Genomic DNA, 22,774 nt, shown 5'->3' with positions numbered 1-22,774 from the left:
TCAAAACCTCTTGGGTTAGCTATCGCTTGACACTTTTATCTTCAATTTGAGCACTTCTGGAGGGAAGAATGGTGTTATTTCCATGCAGTTTCCCACAGGCTACTCTATGTGTTTGGGTCACTACAGCAAAGAGAACACTTTGCTTTATGTTTTTGCTTTTAGTGCAGTTGTGAGTTCTAGTCAACAGAATGGCTCGCGGGGGTGATGCATCGTGTAGGTACACGTGACTTTCTGAAAGACAACGAATCCATGCCCTAGGTACGGAGGCGACAAAGGCAAAAATGGAGGCAACTTTTGCTCTTGCACACCTTACAGTTCCAGACTGACTTGGAGTATTGAGAGGAACGAGGACGAACATACGTCTTCTCTAACCGCCTAAAATAAAAATTGAAAGTGTGTGGAGGAGGGTATAGCTCAAGTGGTAGAGCACATGGTCCTGGGTTCAATCCCCAGTACTTCCATTAAAAACAAAACCTAATAATAAATAAATAGACCTAATGACCCACCCCCCAAAATAAAACAAAAGTAAATCAAAATTAAAAAAAAAGTGTGAAGAAATGAATAGTTAGACAGGTCTGTAAATTGAATTGACTCCCAGAACAATGAAATGAAGCAGATTTATGTGATAACTAAGATACATTATTAAAAAACCAAGTGGCAGTGTCGTGAGGTACTATATGATCTGCAATAATTGATAAAGAATGCAGTTGCATATCCACATGCAAAGTATGTTTCACTTGTACAGGACAATCACAAAACAGCGAGCCTACTAACGGCTTAATAAACAGAACTTCAGTAGCAATGATGTTCCCTCAGTGCTTCAGAAACCCCACAAAGTAGTCCTGTCTTGAATTTCTCCCTACTTCCCTCTAGATATTTCCACTTGTGTTTTGACTCTATAACCTAAACAACATGATGCTTAATTTCATTTGTTTTAATTTATAAAAAATAAGTGTATACTGAATGATTCATGTGCGGCTGCTTACCTCAACTAGTATCGTTTTTAGGATTCATCCATGCCCTCGCGTCTGTCTCCAGCTCACCCAGCTCCACCACTCCATAACACTGTGCTGATGGATTACTTTCCCCTAATATTATTAACAGAATTGTGGGTTTCAGTCTTGTGGCATTAGGAGCAATGACATTCGAAACGTTCTTATACATGTTTCTTGGAGGTTACATCCAAGAGCAAGATGTGAAATTTCTGGGCCTAGAATACACTTTTTATGCAACTTTATACAATAAGCTGGTTCTAAATTTCCAGTAAATGAGCCACTGCTGCTTTTTATCCAGAGTAACACGTGTTATTGCTAAACTTTAAAAATGTCTGCCTATCTAGTGTTTATACAACAGATCTAATCGTGACTTTAATTTTCATCCTTTCACACATCTTTTGGCCAGTTTTTCTACTGAGTTGTCCTATTAATTTGTATGTGATCTTTATAACATGTGGGAAACAGCCTTTTATCATTTTTTATGTTGCAATATGTTCTATAGATTGTGGTTTGTTTTATAACTTTCTATATATTTTGAGAAATAGACCTTCTCAATTGCAGTATAATCAAATTTTTTGAATTTTTAAAATTAATCTTAAAGAGCTGGAGTTTCCCTTATTCTAAGATAGTTTTCTATACAAGCATATCTTGGAGATATCGTGGGTTCAGTTCTAGACCACTGTGATTCAGTAAATATATCAATAAAGTGAGTCACAAAGTTTTCGGTTTCCCAGTGTATAGAAAAATGTATATTTACACTATACTGTAGTCTACCAAGTGTGTAATAACATCATATCTAGAAAAACAATGTAAAAACCTTAATTAAAAATAATGCTGTTGAAAATGGTGCCAATAGACTTGCTCGATGCAGGGTTGCCTCAGGCTTTCAATTTGAAAAAAAACACAAAACCTATGGAGCGTGATAAAGTAAAGTACAGTAAAATGAGGGCTGCCTGTATATTCTTCTAAAGCTTGGACTTTTCTGCCTGACGTTCCCTGAAGTGATAGAGAGACTACTGTATGTATTCCCTCAGTTTTGCAATTTTACCTTTCTTAACAGTTTAATGCAACTGAAATTGATCTTTGTGTACAGTTAAATCAGATTTTGTGGGGTTTTTTTCTTACTAGGATAATTAATTTTCTTGGCATCGTTTAGCAAATTACGCCCATCTATTTTTGCATTGCTCTGTGTTGCTATTCCTGTACTAAGACTATACATGATGGCATGCATTCTTCAATACTGTAAGTTTTGTAATAGGTTTTCTTATGTAGAAGAGCAATTCACTCTGTTTGTTTTCCTTCTCCAAAAGAAATAGAAACCCATTTATATATTGTCTGAAATTATATTGAATACCTATGTAATGACACATTATTACTATTATGCATATATAAATCTGGGGGAGAATAGACATTTTTATTATATTAACTACCCCATTCAAGAAAATAATATCTTATCTTCTTTAATATATTTAAATAAAGTTTTATAACTTTCTTCTAACATGTGACATATTTTTATTTATTACATACTTATTCATAATATTTATATATATGTATGTAATACAATTGTCCCTCCGTATCTGTGGCTTCACATCCCCAGATTCAAAAGACCTTGAATTCAAAATATTTGAAAAATTTCAGAAAGTCCCAAAAAGCAAAACCTGAATTTGTTGCATGCTGGCAACTATTGGCATAGCATTTACATTGTATCAGGTATTGTAAGTAATCTAGAGATGATTTAAAGTACACAGGAGGATGTGGGATGGTTATATGCAAATAATATGCCCTTTTATGTAAGGGACTCCAGCATCCACAAAGTTTGGTACCCACTTGGCGTCCTGGAACCAATTCCCCCACAGTTACCTTGGGAACACTGTTCTTATTTATACTTATTCAAATAATATATACTTACAGGTGTTATATGTATTTATAAATGCTTCTGTAAATTGCATTTTGTAAAACTTGGGCATTCATATATATAGAAATGCAATTGATTTTCCAGTATTGATCTCAGCAAACTAATTATTATACTATCTTATTAATTCTAATAATGTTTCTGTATATTCTTTGAACTTTTCTATGAGAGCAATCCATGAGTTTTTCTTCTAAGCAGATTCATAGAACTTCAGTTTTTATTTGTTTAATCTCAATGCACTAGCTAGGAACTCCACTACCGCCATGAATGGAGGTGGTAAAAAAAGTGTAACATTTCCCAAGAGCTTCAGAAATGTCTGATTCTACATGTGACTTTCCTTCTACAAGTAGTTTGCCAAATCTTTTTATCACAGTTAGATGTTTCATTTTACTGAATGCCTTTAGTGTCCACAGAGATGGTCACACATGTTAAATTTTAATTTTAAATTCCATTGTCTTACCCTATTCTTCTATTTTTCATAAAGGACATATTTCCTTTAACTGCATTATAAGTTAGTTCAGCTTCATTGTGGGTTAGTTCAAAGCAGTTATCTGAAATCTTAACCTTTCTTGAGTCTGCCCTCAGTGTGGCCAGCCCTCTTTTTTCCTAAAGCTCTCATTGAGTGACTATGTGTTATCTGTTTTACTCCCCATGGAGTTTTGTATAGGCTTGTGTAGATTTCATTTTTAATTTATTCATCTTGTAAAGTCCTGGGACTTCTGAGTTCTACTTTCTTGAACTTACATGGGCAAGTTTTCATTAAAGCCCCTTTCTCTTTCATAGGCACTGCTCAATTCTGAAAGTCTAACAGACACTAGATTATATTGCCAGCACATTTTTCCTTTCTCTTAGTCTAGCTGAGCTGAGCTAAGCTCCATCATTGGCCTTTGCAGCTGGGAAACTCTATTTGCATGTCCTCTATTTTGCTGAAAGCAACAAAGCACTGAACAACTTGAAAAATACCTTTTCCTGATGGGAAAATGTATTCATTGTATTTCTTCTCTTCCAACTACAACCATGTTTATAGACTGTCAAGTTGTAAAACCCTCTGGTCTTGGTGGCTTTTTGATGGGGTCAGGATATGTCCATTTATGAAGCCACTTTGTTGCCATTGACTGGATTTCAGGCACTGGCTGCCAGCAGATTGTTCTTTGATGTTCTTACATCTTCTGATTCCAGACATCACCCCTCCAGATCACAAAGTTTCCACTCATGTCCAGTGATTTAAAATAGACATGTATCAGAAAATGGTTTCTCTGCTTAAAGGACTGTCTACACGTATTAACTGCACACTCGCTCTTTTCCACTCCTCTGTCACCTGCTATAGTAACATATGCTATCTCCACTAGTCTTTCTCAACCTCCAATTTTCCATGTTTGATCACGTCAAGTTTTTTGTACAAGCTTATCTTTCATTTCAGAATGGAATAAATATCCTTTTCTTTAGACAGATGTAGCTCACATCCCGGTTTAAAGGAAAATGCTGCTGATCATTCTGTATAGAGTAAGTCCCCAGCCCTAGTTATCTCATGACGTTAGTGCATTGTCTTCATTGTTAGGTTTTGCTGCCTGCATGAAGCATGGACCCAGTGAGAACAAGAGCCTGATCACACCCCTGGGGAACATCCTGCTGTATCCGTGGGGCGGAGCATGGCACCTGTCACTATACGTGTTCGATCCTTATTTGTTGACTGAATCAATAAAGAAATAATTGAATAAATATATGTTCAATTGAGAATATCTGATAATTGGAAGCTGAGACAAGAGGTCAACCAAGAGAAGGGGTCATAATCTCTGCTGTTGTCTTCCAGTCTTGCAACCCCCGCCCTAACCAGCTGTTGATCTTGCAAAACATCAACCATTCACCATCTCTCTGGCAACCTGGTCACACCTATCATGTTAGCCCCTCCAAACTGATTGCCAGTGGGGGGATTTTCCATAACTCTCCCTGTTTATTTGCCTTAATTCCACATTTTCCTTGGGAGAAGTACAGACGTAAGTGAACAGGACTAATTCTTTTTTGAATTAGTGCAAATTACATCTGCATATATTCTTTGAAATAAATAGTAAGCAATTGGTGCTAATCCATATTTTAAGTTCTGATGGCATTTTCTTTTGAAAATTTTGCTTATTTATGTTTAATTTCTTAAATGTCTGCGTGGTGGGATGTGCAGAAATCTGTACTTAAAGGCATCTGGACTTGGACATTTTCATTTGAAGGGAGGAAACTTTCAATCTCTATTCTAAATTGTCTACACTTTGGTAGGAATGGAGCCAACTACAAATACACATCTATCATTCTTATTTTAAAGCTTATTACTTTAATAGATACATTTCAATTGCATTACTGTTAATTTTTAATGAACTGTAGCTTCTTATCTCTTTAATACAACATTGCCCTTGAAAATGCCTTTGTACTCTTGGCATAATCAGGATAAAGATTTTTTCTTCCCTTCTGAATATTTTAACTTGAGCTCTGGTCCTTAGATACACCTTGAACTTGTTTTGTGTTGACTTTGTGCTTGATAGTTTGATTACTAGGCTGGAGATTTATTGTTGGATAAGTGCTAAGTTTCTAAAAATACTTAACTAAGCATTCAACCAATATCATTTTGTACCCTTGAAAGACTTTGTGCAATTAGATAAAGGCTGACCATGTTCTTAAAAAGCCATCCTCACCCATTACCATTTTCATGCATAAATTGCTTATACATCGAATTTTTATTATTACCAGTTTACTCAATTCTGCACGTTAATTCCAATTTTACCATAAAAATCAGTTCTATCCCAGTTCAAACTTAATCTATGCAAAAAAAAAATCAGCCTTAATTCAACCTAAATCATGTAATTATTTTAAATTACTAAATAAATCCAAGAGCAATGGGGGGAACTGCTAGTCTGGTCTTAAACTGGAACCATGAAGGAGAAGCTTTCACTGGATGGGAAATCATGACAATATGCAGACTGAGCAAGCCACATCATCATCTTAATACAAATCAAATGAAAGGGAGGAATGTTAGACGTACAGCAAAGCAGATTTCAAAAAGCTCGGTGATGATGGAAGCACGTGTATGGTTACATGTGTGAGTCAAAGACCTGAAATGCTAAAACAAAATTGGTGCGGGAAGTACACTGCTGCTTTACCATCCGAAGTAGGAAGACAATACACTCCTCTATGAAAATAATGTAAGTTTTTTTTTTGTCTGTTTATTTGTTTTTTGTCAAAAATTAGACCTGGTCAAGGTTTGTTCCTATTATTTTCACACGAATGGAATGATTTTAATTATTCTTAAATTAGAGTTAATTTTGAAGATATTTTACAAAATGTCAAACAATTCTATAAATCAAGTTAAAAAAAAAGATTAGTACTTATGAAAACATATGACCATCAATTTATTGAGGCAGGTTTTCTCAGGATCTATGTAAATCAAGATCATATATTCCATAATAGCTTTTAAAAAAATTTATTTTATTTTATTTTATTTTATTTTGTTTTGCTTTATTTTATTTTTTTGACAGGTGAAGTTTATTTATCTACTTATTTTAGCGCAAGTACTGGGAGTTGAACACAGGGCCTCATGCATACTAAGCATGCATCTGCCGCTTGAGCTATACCCTCCACGCCATCGGAGCATTTTTGAGATATTTTTATGACGTGGTTGGCACCTGTTAATACCTGCCATAGAAATTCTCTGGAGTTCATCTTGTTCACACACGGAGCATGGAGGACTTACGAGACTCATTCATGTACTGAACTGAACATGAATTCTCTCCTAGAGCCTGCCCCCCACATAAAAATCGGGGGGGGGCTTCATAAATAGCTTCATGGGAGTACTGCCCGCATCATTCTCAATACATTGTTAGTGCCATTTATCTAAATGTCAAAACAGTCTGACAACCTGGTTTCAAAGCATCACAGTGAGAAAATTAATTTGACTCTAGAAAGAAGAATTAATCACAAAGAGCACGCACGCCAAAGTCACATAAACCTCTAAGATAAAAACACAGGAAGAGCCGAGACTTATGCACTATTCATTGTGTGAGAGGCTTTGTTTTCTGCATGTAGCGACAGAAGAAAGAGGAGGAAGGGCTGGCTGTAGTGACTGGGTGGGTGAGGCAACATTAATGGGCCCTAGAAAGAAAACATCGCACAACTTCTACCTTTCAAGGATGATGATTTGCAAATGAAATTTTATGCCATGCACCGTAAAGAAGAATTAAAGTACCAGTCAAATATACCTTGTGGTACTGAAACAACTTGCAGACTGAATACCTACGTGTGTGAATAATCAAGGAAGGTGGGGAAACCAAGGGTTTGGATTGACGCTAACGTTCAAACACAATCTCAGACTGAATTCTGAACAAACAGCATATCTATTCTAACCCACATTTTTCAGATCACATTTGAAAAACTTTGTTTCTGGGAGCCAGAACTAAATAATAAATGATGAACTACATTAAATCTAGAGAGAGAGAGAGAAAAAAAAAAGACAGAACATGCAGAAATCATATAATTTGAGAATGGAAACTTTGCTATTCGGCTTGAAAATATTTAGCACAGGCTTAATTATCCTCAAGAAACTGAAAGGCTGGTACGTAGGAAACAATTACACTCATTCAGAGAAGCTGTAGTTGGAGATTTCAGATTTTCAGATGTTCAGACTTCAACATTGCAGCTCTTAAAGCAGTTGAAAAATGTAATTGGCTGCCTTATGAGGTAGCAAAATTCATGTCAGATCTTTAAGCAGAGCCTGGATGACCACCTATCAAAGATTCTTTAGAGAGTGTGTTTGAATCCTGTGGGAGGTTTAGCTAGGTTCAACTGCTAGGTTCCGCACCAAGTCACGGATGTCATTTTCAGCGAATTCCACTTGCAAGTGAATATGAAAAGGAGCAGGACCCTGTGGGCTTCCTCCTCTGCAACCCCTGCCTCTTGTTTATAGAAAAGCTGAGGTCCCCGTCATAGAAGAGCAGGCTCAAGCAACTGATTAGGACAATCCTGTAGGCACTGGGGGATGACAAGGACTCTGACCACCCATCTCAATGACTAACAGATTATTCTTTCATTTCTCTATAAAACTTTCATGGCTGAAAGAATCTTAGGAGATTTTTTTTGGAAGGGGAGGGAGGAATGCTGGGTCCACCAGATTGCAGGCATCCTGGTTAAAAGCAGCTTGCTTTCTTGTTACCAAGGGTCATACCCCTGCCTCTCCCTCAAATAGAAACCAGTTACTCTTATCTAAGTCTCAGGAGGCAGCTGCAGAGAAGAAATAAGAACTGGCTAGAAGTAACAGAGTCCAAGATGGTGGAGGATTTGACCTCCAGTGGACCTTGAGCCTCATCATACATTCACTGTAATGAATTAGCATGCTAAGTGACACACCCACCAGCAACATTAAGACAGTTGACGGTTGCCATGACAACAGCCAGAAAAGCCCATACAAGGACTGACTGGCTTCATCACACCCCGAAGGAGGACATGATGGCAGAAGACTCTTTGTAAAAGTCCTGGTGACCTGGCCCAGGCCGGAGCTGTTTCTACCAGCCATCTTGGCTGACGGCTCCCCACCCAAGCAACTTTTCCTTCCTTCTCCCTGTTCGTGCACTTTTCTTCCTTTTCCTCTTTTGAGAAATAAAAGCAGTTTTTGCTCTGTCCCTCTGCCTCAGCTGTGACTTCTTTCCAGGCGGCAGGCAAGGACCCACACTTTGGCAGGCCTCCTAATTTAAGAGTCTCACTATCAACTGACACAACATGGTATTGTTTTAGACTTGTTGGGACGTGACCAAGATCATATATTAGTATCGTGTCTTTCAATTGAATGTCTTTTAGAAGCTTTTCAAAAATTAAATTATTCATTCATATTTGAGAAAATGTATGATGTAAGATCTGAGATTTATGACAATTATTACTATGCTTTTTAATTTTAGGTAAAACAATAGAATTTAGGAGTTTAAGATTCTTGAGACTTCTTCATTCAAATCTCGTTAAGTCCAACCCAAGGAAAGCAATGAAGTTATTTGTTTACTGTAATTTAGAAATCAGAAAAGACACATTGCTAAAATATTTCACTGCTTGAAAGTTCAAATCATTCATGATGATTTGTATACTGAAAGGTATGCCCTGACTGCTTTCTTTTAATTTTATTTAATAATGCCCTGCTGTCAACACTATCAGAAGGTTTACTCAAGCTGGCCCAAATCTTTTACTAACAAGTCTTCTCTATTACAAAAACAAGTTTTTAACAATGTTGTTTTCTTCCAACTCATTATGCTTGCTTTTTAATTTTTCTGTTAACGTATACTTAAAACTTCATATTTATTTTTGCTTTTAGTAAAATCAAAAATTGGGAAGCATACAACAGTATCAATAACTTCGCATACATATTAGCTTTTTGTTTTAAGAAACACACTAAATAAGTGAAACATTAATGATTTGAGATGGTTTTGTGAAAAAAAGCTGCTGGTTTTGCTCTGCAAGAAGAATATTTGTGATACATACAGTGTTGAGTCCCAAGGGGGAAAGACAGCATTTCAACACAAGCATGAAGCTTACATCAGCCTGAAGCCAAAACAAATAGGCATTTTTTTTTCCCCTAATGGAAAATGTTGAGGGAAAACGGCCATGCATGTGAACATTACCAAACTCCCACTTACTACCACTGCTTCCCACAATCCGCTGCTCTCTGCCCCCGAGGGCGAGGCAGCTGCACAGCAGGGACCCGGCTCCCAGCAGCGTTTCCTGCATCCAGGTGTGCAGGGCTCTATTTACAGGCAGGACCAAGAAGGATGGGCAGTTGTTTATTATCCCAACTAACAGTAACTCGTTGGGAAATGATAATTCTGAAGGAGAAGCACTTTGTTCTTTCCTAGATTCACACTGTTCCCTCCACCCCAGCTGCTACTGGGCACTATCCTCTACTTTCATCTTTTGTCCTTTCTGTCTCCTTGACTTCCTTTCTTCTTTTTTTGGTTTCTCTGCAATCTAAGTGGCTTGTATTCCTATATCAAAGTCTGAAGAGTTTCATATTTCAAATATAGTTCATGTTTTATAACTGTATCAAATTAAATAATTGAAGCTATTTGGGCCTGGATTTAATCACTTACTTGCTTTGATTCTTTATTTCTTTGGGGCTCTGGAAACTAGGGCATGATCCACTGGAGACAGCAGTGTGCAGACAGAGAAAAAATTTATAATTTTTCTCAAGTTATGACATTCTTCTTGCTTCTAGAAATTATGCAAATCACACTGTTTCTCATGTATCAACTGCAGTTTATGCTAAATGATACACCTGTTGGTAGAAATGTCTTAAAGGCTCATTTTTAAATAGTGAAAAACATAAGAAATTAGGGAGCTATATGTCATTATTGATGTAAATGAATGTATTGTCAAGTGCAAGATTGGTATTAGGAGTTTTAGTTAGTGATTGTCCTGTGCAGAATATCCTGCTTTGGTTTTGTTGTGAACCAGACTGTGTGACTGCAGGCAGATGACTCTTCCTCGCCCAGATGAAGAAGTGGCACGTTTGTTTGGATGATCTCGAAGGTATTTTCCAGCCTAAAATTGTTCTGATCCTTATGACTTCTGGGCTGTATACCGGACATTTATAATATATTATAAAAAATAATAGTGCTTAAGGCCATTCAAGTCAACCCTGTAGATGTGTGACTTCATTCAAAATTGGGAATGAAGAAAAATCTGAATCATATGCTTAAAGGAAAACTCCGTAAGTTCATAACACAACACTGTGTACAATAGATCCGGAGAAAGTCATTTTAAATAAAATAAAGCCCTTTGAACTATGAATCTGTTCTCTAGTTATCACTGCATTATTCTCCAGATTACAAAAAACAAAGCTTGCGCAAATTAATCACCGCTTACAAAGGCCTAATCAAGACAGCTAGAAAATGTGAATTTGTAAAGCCATCGGACCCTAGGGGGCGCTGCTGTACTGCGCTTCCAGTCTGGTTTATTGACGAAGGCTTAACCAAGGTTTCATTAAAGAGTTCTGCAGGTTTCAGATGCAGAAAAAGCACATGAACTATTTATAATCAATTTAAACTTTGAGAAAATTAGGTAACTGTGTAAAATATTTATGTATAGTTTTTGGAAATGAATGTTTCTTTTGTTGGTGGCAATATCTGTCTCTCTGCAGCAACTAACTGGCTGTAGATAGCCGTGTTTTATTAACTTTTACAGTCAAGGTCTCGTGAAGGACAGTATACGTTACTGCTGTGGAATTATTTGAAACATTCTGCCTTAAAATTCAAAATAAAAGCAAAAATAGCAATAGTTGGTTGCTTGATACTACAATCTTTTAATGGCTCTGCCATTGCTATATTCAGTTAATCTCTGAAGGCTCTGTATAATTATGTAAACTCTGTGACTTAAGGCAGGTTTAAAAAATAAAGAACCCCCAAAACAGTGACAGTTCTAAATAATCCCAGAGGTAAGTAACCACATGCATGTTATTAAACTGTGTCAAGGTGTGAGCCAATACAGAAATCCAGATCAGCAGTCTTGTAGGTTTTAAAGTATGTTTAGAAAATACCTTGAGAATTGAATTCCTTCATTTAAACTGTTATCTATGGATTATAAATACTTAACAAAATCTATAACTTAAATGAAAGCCCAAATTCAGGTACACAAGCATTGGTATTGAAAAATGACAGAATTTTTTAAAACTATATGCAAGTTTAGCTTACCTATCACTCACTGTTAGAGATCTAAGAAAAGTTAATTTGACATTTTCAAGCCAAATAGTGGTGACTTCTAATGGTCAAAAATCTTTAAAGTTAAAATTGGAGTTCTGTTTAGACTAGGGTCACAGCTGGTCATTATCTAGCCCATGGATAAATCATAAAAGACATCATTCACCATCACATAAATAATGGTAATATAATATGATACAACAATGATTGTAAAATGGAGACTTTCCAGTACAAAACCTAGAAATTTGGGGCACTTGTTGAGATCTGACTAGCTTATATATAAAAACCAAGCAGCCAGTCTTTGTTTCCATTTTAAATAATGGAAATAACAAAGTTTTGCATCAAAGCCCTATGGTTTATTAGAAGTTAAAACCGTATACATGAAAAGCAACATTGAAAAGTCAGATATTTTCACTCTATTTGTCTTAATTAAATCACTGCCTTTAGCCACTCTTCCAACGACAACTAAAAAGGGACTATGCAGTTGTTCTCCAATACCTGTCACAAAATAACTTATGTACCATTCAGAAAATGACAATCATGTTCATAGGATTTGATTTTATATGTATTTTTACAAAATATTAAACCTATGTTCTAAATCTTTGAAATTTTATCATCTAAAAGTTTTAGGGATGGTTACTGGAATGTAAAAATGAATGTGACATACACATAGTAAAATGAAAAGGTTTGAATGCTGTATATTCTTGTTAACTAACATAATAAGTAAAATTAATTTGTATCTTAGTACACACATTACGACAGCTAGCGAGTGGCTATGTAACAAGTGGACTGTCTTCAGAAGCTCCGATCTCTGCAATGTTAGCAATAAAGCAATGTGGAGGGTCTGGCCCTTCTTGGATGTCAGGAGACAGTATGATTACCAGCATTTATGCACCAACAGTGTGTGAACATCTCCAAGTGCCAACCTCTTTGGAATGGGCATCATGGCATCATTTTTATTGAAAAGAAAGTCAAGGTAGCTTGACTGTCCTCCTTATCTTGACAGATTTATCTCATGCTTAACAGTAGACTTGAAAGATTGCCGTATAATCACAGCTGGAATTACCGTGAACTTCTGGAGTCTTCATTGCTGATAGGGAGTAACCTCACTGAACATTCTGTAGAATCAGGAACCAAGTCTGAGAAGGTCATCCTTGATTCCCAAACACTCAGCAGGGGCTCCAGTACATATTTTTGAATAGTTGAATGAATGAACTGATGTGTCCCCAAGTGAGATAGATGAATTACAAAGCATTCCAGGTAAACAGAACACCTGTGATGAACACTATGTCACTGGGATGTGAAACTCTCCTGCAAGAAGATAGTTGGAGACCCTCCGAGCAGCCATCTCTTGCCTGCGCTTTATGGATTGAGGGCTGTAGAAAGAAGTAAATGGTGCTCAGATGTCTGCATTTGGCCCACAGCCGTTTTCACTCTGCAAACTTTCCTTGGATGCCTATTCTCACCTTTATGGTTTTATCTCTTATTTTTATATCTAGTATTCCCAAATATATTTTAATTCATATTATTGCTTTAAGCCACAGACTCCCTAATATAAATCTGCCTGCTGTATATATCTAGCTGGAGGCTCATTCCCACAAGAGCTCAAATCTGCATGCCCAAGATGGAAATTGGCATGGTACCCTTTATATCAGGCTTTCAGAGGCACCACTTAAGGTCCTCTGAGACACACCATTTCTAGAGACCTGGGTCACACCTTCCAGCCTTAGCTTCTACTGAGCACTTTCTCCCTTCCTCCCCTGGGAGGACAATCCCAGAGTAGTCGTTCATTATATGGCTTCTAATTGAGTCCAGTATCTGGCTCAGTAACACTCCTGTAGGCTCTGCATTACTCTCTCCCCTTTTCTCTTCTGCTCCCCGAGATTACTTTCTTTATTAAAAGAGTGGCACAGGAGGAACCCCTGCTGACACATCATCAACATCTGCTTCTCCCCTGGTGACCTTTGCTGATGCCATCCACTGTGCCCAGATAATTGAATAAATCTGAGGACTCATTCTTGCCTTGGATTCTTCTTAATCTGCTTGAAACTCAGGAGTTACATCTAGATGTCATCCTTCTGCTAACAGGTTCCTTCTAATACAGGTTAGTGCAGTGCATCCCTCCCACTCCATCTCTGCCCACACTGACTTGTGACAGGCACTCACTTTTTTGTAGATTATTGAAACAGCTTCCTATCCGGTCTCCCTGAGTCCAGGGTCAGGTCTTTACTTTTAGGCTCCCAACAACATACAGCAATCCTTCAGGTTTGAACTCACCCCTGCAGCTCCAAACCTCTCTCCTACCAAACCTTCATCGTCTGATCGGAGCTGACATTTTGAAGCTGATGGCTCATGGCTTCCTGTCTTGTATTTTTGCTCCAGGAACACAAGACAAGCCACTAAAAATGTTGATCTCTTTACCTAGAATACGTTTCCCTGTTCTTCTGGTAAACTCTCATTTCAGATCAGGCATTCTTTCCTTTATAGATTGTACCCACTCTTCCCCAAGCTGAGGTAGATGACTTTCTTCTGTGAAACATTAAATTCCTTACATGTTTACATATCCATTAGAAAAATGGCGCTTGCTTTTGCTGCTGTTTGGTTTTGTATCCCAGTGCACTTGTGGAATACGCCACTGCTATGGCAGGGGAGACCCTACCTCTCCCCTGTACTTGAAAGGTGTTTCGGGTCCTGGAGCAGGGAGGCCAGGTAAAGTGTCTGATTCTGATGTGCCTGTTTCGGCTGGATTTGGTTAATCCCCTCCCCATCACCCTTTCCTCCTGAAAATTCACCAGACTGTGCTTCATGAGCTGCAGACTGGGCCTGTTTTTCATATCTTTTTACCTCAATTCCTAGAAAAGAGCCCAACCATCAGTTAAGAGGTCAATACGCATTTACTGAATAAATGAATGAATGAATACTGAGGGATAAAGCTCAGGCACATCTGAGGTCAAACCCAGCTGGTGCCAAACAGTATTCTTAGAAACCTGACTTTTGACTTCTCTAGTCTCATAGTAAGCACGCGGGGTTCTCTGAGCTTACCAGTCACATACACCTGGTGAGTCTGCAGAAAAGGACCTAAGAGTGGTAATCAAAGGGTTTCCTGAAAGACCGGAAGGCACTGTCCGCCACACCCAGCAGCGTCTGTTGGAGCTAAGCACCTTCTTTGGAATTAGGGCCAGGGTAGTACCTCTCCCACGGGGATTAAGCCCAGCTTAGGTGACTGTGCTACTACGCCACGTCCTGTACGTACACTGAGTGACTTTCTCTGTGTCCCCAGATGTCTTTCCAGCAATCACAGCCACTCTTATGCCAACCAAGGAAGTGTTTATATCATAACTGTCACTTTCATGATCGTTGTCAGTCAATGTGTTTTCCCCCTAAGATGCTGAGAGATCCTTAATGATAGGAACTCTATTTATTTTTCTCAATATCCACAGACTAGTGGAGTTAAAAATATTGTAAACTTGAGAAATATATCTGTAGGTGTGGAGAAACAGTGAGACAGAATCTGGAAGGACATAATGGGGCCAGAAAAGTAAGGATGTTCAAGGCTAAACAGAAATGTTCTGGTACCTTAGGTAGGTGGGAAGTTTAGCAGCCGATGTTCGCTTGTATCATCTTCACTGCTATAACCAAGGAACCACTAAAGTCGGTGACCTAACAACCATTCATTTTTACTTGCTTGGTTGTCTAAGGCTGGTCTTCCTACTCAGTGGGATTAAAGGGGCAAGATTTCTCCGTGCAGTGACTCAGGACTACGGGATCCTTCCATTTTGTGACTCCACCATTAGCTAGCGTCTTAGAGGCCTCAATGTCCAACCGGAAGGTGAAGACAGAGAAAAAGTGCAGAAAGATCATGCCTCCTTCATATGTTGGGTAGATAGTAAATGTTTCAAGCTTTTTTTTTTTGTTTTTTGTTTTAGGCCACACATCTCTGTTACAGCTACCCGGCTTTATGGGTATAGCCTGAAAGCATAGACAATGTGTCAATGATTGGGCGATGCTATGTTCCAGTAAAACTTTATTTACAGGCATGAAATTTGAATTTTATTTAATATGTAAGTGTCACAAAACATTATTTAAGAAAAATGTCCAACTATTTAAAAATGTAAAGCCTTCTCTGTTCTTGGGCCTTGCAAGGGCAGGTAGGGGGTGGGCTGGACTTAGCCTGCGGCTGTAGTTTGCTGACCTCTCTTAGGAGGCAGGGTGCCTGGAAAAAGCTGTCCCTCTCTTAGCAGCTGCCTTTAGTCAAAGTTGGCTGACAGCTCGCTGTGTCCCCTTAGGCTGTGCCTCTGGCTACTTAAATATCCATGCATGAACCTTTTCCCCCATAAAGAGCATACCTAGGCCCTTCCCAAGAGATACAGCACAGTGTCATCTAGTCACTGCTTCCAGTTCAAAGTCAAGAATTTCTGGGTGATGTCCAGTCCTTTTCATTAGAGTTGTCTGTAGTTTCTCACAAATTCAAAAGCAATCCTTACCCTTAATATAAACAGATGGAGCAGGGACAGGATAAGTGCACAGAATGCCACCTCAGAAATGGGGGTGGGGAATGCAGAGCAATGATGAGGAGCAGGAAGTTGACCACTCTGACACCCGCCTCAGCTCTATAGAGAGTTTGGTTAGACTGGGTCTCTGTCCATGGTGCCTGCACCTCTCTGGTTGTATCTGATCTGGGCTCTGGGCAGCACATGGCCCTTGGGGAAGGCAGATCTTTCACACAGTGTTTCATGCTGATACAGATTTGGAAGCTCTAGAGATGCGTTATATTTACAGGGTGTTTTTGGATCCAGGCTTGTGGTTTCTTGGCAATACACTTCCATTAGTATTTAGGAAGCACTGATCTATTTGCCGCTGGCCTGGTTCACGGGTAACAACATGCAGTGGTCTTTCCTTGTCCTAATTCTCAAGCTGGTTTCGTTTTTTGTTTTTTTGTCTCCTCATATCTTTGTCTCTCAACTTCATGACAGTCACCTTGAAGTCACCTGAATAATACGCTTGAAGGAAACGTAGCATCCTCTGAACTGAACTTTGCTGCACGGCTTTGTTTTCATACGTCACTGATGGGTCCTGATAGACCTGTGTTGCTGTCGGCAATATATATCTTGAATTATTTAGGGGTGAGGGGTTCTAGAACAGTCAACTTTTCTAAACTCTAGAAGCTTCAGTCATATGTTAGGTCCTTAAAGTCATCTTCATATAGTAAATGACATCTAACGGACTTCCTAAGCATCATGGGCCAGAAATCAGACACTTGACTTCAGCTCACACCCTGTGGATGAGGACCAGCTCCATAGTCCCACCTAGATGCAAGACTGGGGCATGGTGGAGGGGACTGGGCAAGTGTGTTCTTGGCTGTGCAGTTATTTCTATGGGGCAATTCTATATTATGGAAGGGGTGTGTGAACTGTCCTGTTGCAAAGTTAGTAGAGAATTTAACTTTTATTCTGAAAGCAATAATAAGTATTTGGAAGATTGCCATGCATTATATCAAAAGCAGAAATTGAAAATAAAATGGGTCTGAAGCGTAGTGCAGTCTATAGAAACCTGAGGGCTCTGAGGTATATGACCCTCAGTCTCACCACTGATGTGAATGTATAAGAGAGTTTTTGCAGAACCGTCATTAATCATGAACACTACCGTGAACACTGTTATTCCAAAATAAACAATGCCTCTATTTTTCATAATAATGAAATATGTTATATATTGCCAGAACCTCGAATAGTAACATTTGGAAACGATTCCTATCAAATTCTACCAAGTATAATTATATTTGTATAAGTAAAAGCTAACTATATCCATTTCATAGCAAAACTAAAAAATAGTTTATTTTCCCTGAATGTTTCATTTCCCAATAGTAGAATACACTTTAAAATATAAATATTGATGTCTTTCAATTGTCAAGGAAAGCATACAATGCACAAAGATTTGAGTGAGACAGGAAGAGAATATTGGAAAGTTTCGACAATGCAGAGAAATGAAAATATACTTCAGTTAAAAGTTTTATGCAAAATAAAAAAGCTAAATTGGAATAGAAATGAACCCAATTTGTAGTGTAACAGATCCTACAAATTTGTTAGTACTCTGCTCCTAAGTGCCTACATCTATTTCTCATTATTTATTTTAATGTATTATTTTGTTCATTTTGTACTGGGAAAAAAAAACAGATACTTGAACTTCTCATGGAAATCATTATTATTCTTAGATGACTATTCCCTTAGTTGACTGGAAGTGTGGCCAAATAAACACATGGGAAGGTGGTTAATCATAATAGTTACCAAAATGGAAGCCCTTCCTGTGTCCAGGCACTGTGCTAAGTGCACTGCTTCTGCAAAATTTCATTCAATCCTCATGTCAATCAGATGATACCATTACTAATGTCCTCATTTTACAGGTAAGGAAACTGAGGTTCAGAGAGGTTAAGTAATTTTGCCAAGGTTATATCAATAGGAAGCAGCAGAGCTGAACTTTGAAACTTGACGTATCTGTTAGCTCTTCTGCCATAGAAATACATCAACTTGACTCAAACTTACTTTTCACAAACTAGCTAGTTAACTAGCGTTTAACAGGCTCACTAGTTCCCATCTGTGTAACACAGTAGAGGCAATCCTTCTGGAGTTGCAGTGTATTAAGTATGTTTTCTGATCAAATTTATGTGATAAGAAAAAAATATTTTACTTACTTTTAGGAAAATAATTGCCTTTATGTGTGAAATATAGTAGAATATTTAATTCTGAAAAAAAGAAGCCCTGAGGCATAGTGCAGAAGTAAAAAAAAATGACATTACAAAAGTTAATTGCTCTTCTCAATATGATAGGAAAAATTAAATTGAGTTTCTGGAATGTGAGGCATTTAGAATTCTTAGAATAATGAGGTGAGGACAGATTCTAGGGATGACACACAACTTAGAATAAGACTGGGACCGAGGCCATGAGCAGATCTTTAAGAAATGTCTGAGATAAGAGTGGTCAAGGGGTTTCTAAGATCAAGGATGAATTATATTCAATGTTTCATATTTTTGCCTTGTAGGCGTTCTCTGAAATACTTGACCCCTTTCTCCTGAACCCCGCCCTCTGAATTTCATCTTAGTTGTTCTTTGGAAAAATCCAGGCAAAAGGACTATGTTGAGTTTTCATTTGAGGAAGAACAAATGGTAAAGTGCAGCAACTACAATGAAAACAATAGCTAATAATGATAAAGTCCATCCTAGGTATCTGGCCCCGTCCTAAGAATTTTTTAAGTATATATTAAATTATGCATCTCTTACAGCAACACTGTGTGGCCAGTATTATTGTCAGCATCACCATTTATGAATCAAGGAAGCACTGAGTGACACAGATAATAACTGGCACAATGCCATCTAATGCCTGGTTCCAGGGTCACTGTTCCCACCTTTCCATTTGATGGTCTGAGCTTAGAGCCAGGGTGTAAGTGACATCAACGTGTCATTTCACTTGAGGAATGTAAGTAAAGAGGGTATGACCAAAGCTATGCACTTAAACATAAGTACCCCCAACCCCCACCAAGGGGAAAACAGAATTTACACAAACATGAAGCTCAAGTCATTTTCAGATATATCAAAGGAAATTATGATTTCACAAAACTGGTCATTCCGTTCCTGACATTTAAGGAGTTGCCAAGTAATACTTGTATTTACACAGATATGCATTTAAGTGCCTTAGATGGTAATTAAGCCTAGATTGTTGAGGACTTGAATTATGCACTTACCAGCTCAATTCTAATGTATCCTTAGACACAACTATGCGTCTATCATTGGAGAACTCATGTGTCTATTCTTTTCTCCCATAGGTACTCTGAAATTCTACTCTTACATATTAAAGCCATCTTGCCATCCTCAAATCGAAAGAATCCTGAAATATGTGCTCAAGTCCATTATGGAATTCTAGAGAATAAATCATTTAAAAGCTTAAGATATCAAAAATATCACAAAATATAAGAAATGATAGAAGTTTTATTATATTTAGATATAATAATGGTGCATTTTGTATCTTTTATTTATTATTAAGGCTGTTGGGATTATTTAGTTTGGATTTGGAGAGTTCAGAAATTAAAAAAAACCTTACTTCCAAGTACATATGTATTATTTTATTCCAAAATTCCAAGATATACACCCAATTAAAAATAAAAATAAATAAAATTGTCTTTGATGTATGAGAATAAGTGTAGCTGTCTGAGAAAACACAAATATGTTTCAAGGATGTAGTATATTGTCTCTGCATTTCCCATGTAGAACTGTAGAATTTGTTTAAAATACAGCTAAAACATTTTCCATAGCATGGCTTTCTGAAGCAAAGCTTCCACTGTAACCTTAATTTTGATTCTTAAATGGTTAAATACTTGATATGGTTGATCTCATTATCTTTTTAAAATTTAATATAAATTCCATATTTAGAATAAATTTCAATAAATGGTGTTAAAGAACTGGATACATGCAGAAGAATGAAACTGGATCCCTATCTTACACTGTGAACCAAAAATAAACTTAAAATGGATTAAAGACATAAATATAAATCCTGAAACTATAAACCTCCTAGTAGAATTTTATACAATGAGAAGCTCCTTGACATTTGTCCTTGGAATGATATTTTGGATATGACACCAAAAGCTCAGGCAACAAAAACAAGAGCAAACAAGTGGGACAACATGGAAAATAAAAAAAAAAAAGAAACAATTAACACTAAGAAAGACAACCTATGTATCAGGAGAAAATATGTGAAACCATATATCTGATAAGGGGTTACAACCCGAAATATATAAGAAACTCATTCAACTCATTAGCAAAAAAAAGACAAACTGCCTGATTATACCTGATTACATACAAAATGGACAAAGGACCTAAATAGGCATATTTCCAAAAAAGACTTACAAATGACCAAGTATATGAAAACTTGCTCAACATCACTACCCATCAGGGAAAGGCAAATCAAATCCACAATGAGGTATCACCTCACACCTGCTGGGGTGGTTATTACCACAAAAATAAAAGATGTTGAGGAGATTTGGAACCCAGTGTACTTTGGCAGGAATGTGAATTGGCACACTCATTATGGAAAACAATGTGGAGATTCTTCAAAATACTGAAACTAGAACTACCATATAATCCAGCAACCCCTTTTCTGGTTATATACCCAAGGGAAATGAAATCAGTACCTTGAAGAGATATGAAGAAATTTGTATATATATATACACACACACACACACACACGTACATATACAATGACATATGCGTACATATATACAATGGAATATTATTCAGTCTTAAAAAAGGAGATCCTGCCATTATGGCAACATGGATGAACCTGGAGGACAGTATGCTAAGTGGAATAAGTTAGATTCAGAAAAAAAATTGCATGACCTTTTTATGTGTTAAAAATTGCCTTGCAGATAGCTAAGATCACACAATTTTTATTTTCTTTCATGCTTATTCTTACAGACAGAAGTTAAATGTGTCCTAATTTATAAAATTTAAAAAAAGAACTTTATCAAGTTGCTAAATTAGTGGATAATTATATAAATTATCAAAAGATTGTATCATTTTCAATGAATTTAGTGACAGCTCTTAATTTATTTAACTATCAGTTAACAGATCATAGTATTTAACACAGAAAGTGGAGAGCAAAGAATCTCAGAGTTAAATATTAGGAAATACTGCTAACTGCAAATAAATAAAAACATGGAAGTAGGCTTTAAACAAGAAATAGGGACAAATGGTAAAATATAAGGAGTTACTGGTGTTGGATTTATATTAAAGTTGCTATGACACATCTAGTGTAAATAATGTAAGATATTAAGTTTTCATTTGATTAAAAACAAAACAAAAACAAAAAACGTACCCTGCCTACCACTGCATCATAGATGCCACAAATATATTTTAAATGTATTAGCCAAAGGTGAAACAATGAAGAATAAACTATCCTTTTACTTTTTGAGGGATTAAAAATTTTTTTTGAATATAAACATTTTCCCCATACCTGTGAAGTAAGCAGATTTCATTATACTCCCAATATGTAAAGTTCTCATAGCCTTTTGTTTTTGTACTTTGTTTTCCTAAAGTACTCTTCATATTTATATAGTCACTTAAATATTTCATCAATATCTCCTCTACTACACTATAAACTCCTTAAAGAGAGTTGCTGTGTGACTGTATTCACCTTAGACCATAGTGAATGGTAGGATTTCAATATTTCAAGAAATTTGCCAGAATATAGCAATGTGTTTATTCTGTTGACAAGCTGTTACACTGTCTTGTCCCCTGCTTATATCCTTCACACACAGGAAGAGATTCCTGTATCCAGAAGCAGATTGTCTGAAAGGAATATTGCTAATAATGAAACTTTAAGCACACTGACAACTTTTTGAGAGCAATATTGTCTCTCAAAGAAGCAGTATTTGAGCACCCTAAACAATACACCACGCGTAAGACTGGTGGCGTGTTTATACTCGGAATGCTCTCATAGGTGACGTTTTCTGATCATGTGTAACTGATAATTTGTTGGTAAGTCTGATGAGTCTTACATAGCTCAAAGCAGCAACATAGTATAAATAAATGATCCAGCTTAATTGGGGTATAGCTTAAAAATGCTGTAGTTTGTAAAGAAAGTAAAGCAAAATGCGGAAATGTGAAGAGAAAACAAAATTAGGTAAATATGTTCTAGTCCCAATGAGATGATTTCAAACAGATATATTACCTTTCCAGGTGGTTACTTGAATAAATATTTAAGAAACCATTAGTAGTATTTTACCTGCAACTGTCAATGTGGATTTTTTTCACTGCCTTGGACGGGATGAAAGATCCCCAGTTATTGACCTCTATAACTTCTATGCAGCCCGTAAAGTTCTCAGCTGGTCCAGAAATCTGAGAGGGTGGAAGGGAGAGAGGGAGGGAGAAGGAGAGAGGAAGAAAGGGGATGGAAATGTACATTATTTTCTTCAATTTATTATTTGTGATGCAAACAAGTCAGAGAGTACAATCTGATTGGGGGCCTGATTTGATTTATTCAATATATTGGTAGAAAGTAATTCAACTCTTTTCATAAATATCATCCCCAAAATTATGGGGATAGAATACCACCTTAGGCAAAAGTTACCTGGAATCTGTATCTTATTTTGGCATGAATTATACAAAGTCACTTATA

At 37.1% G+C, this 22,774-nt stretch overlaps 1 protein-coding gene and 1 long non-coding RNA gene across 2 annotated transcripts in view; one reads left to right on the top strand and one right to left on the bottom strand.

The window, feature by feature from the left end:
- The window catches only part of EYS (eyes shut homolog), a 1,174,088-nt gene that overhangs the window by 351,700 nt on the left and 799,614 nt on the right, over positions 1-22,774 (bottom strand). The window contains 1 exon segment of the mRNA XM_006211933.3: positions 22,382-22,494. Coding sequence (XP_006211995.2) covers positions 22,382-22,494 — 113 coding nt within the window.
- On the top strand, positions 16,826-19,562 carry LOC140697820 (uncharacterized). Its single transcript, XR_012075175.1, has 2 exons — positions 16,826-16,957; positions 19,428-19,562. It is a non-coding gene; the product is annotated as an uncharacterized lncRNA (long non-coding RNA).

The sequence above is a fragment of the Vicugna pacos genome, chromosome 8 (genome assembly GCF_048564905.1).
Source record: "Vicugna pacos chromosome 8, VicPac4, whole genome shotgun sequence".
NCBI lineage: Eukaryota > Metazoa > Chordata > Mammalia > Artiodactyla > Camelidae > Vicugna > Vicugna pacos.
Note: the sequence above shows the minus strand (reverse complement) of the source record. Positions and strands in the feature narration are given on the sequence as shown.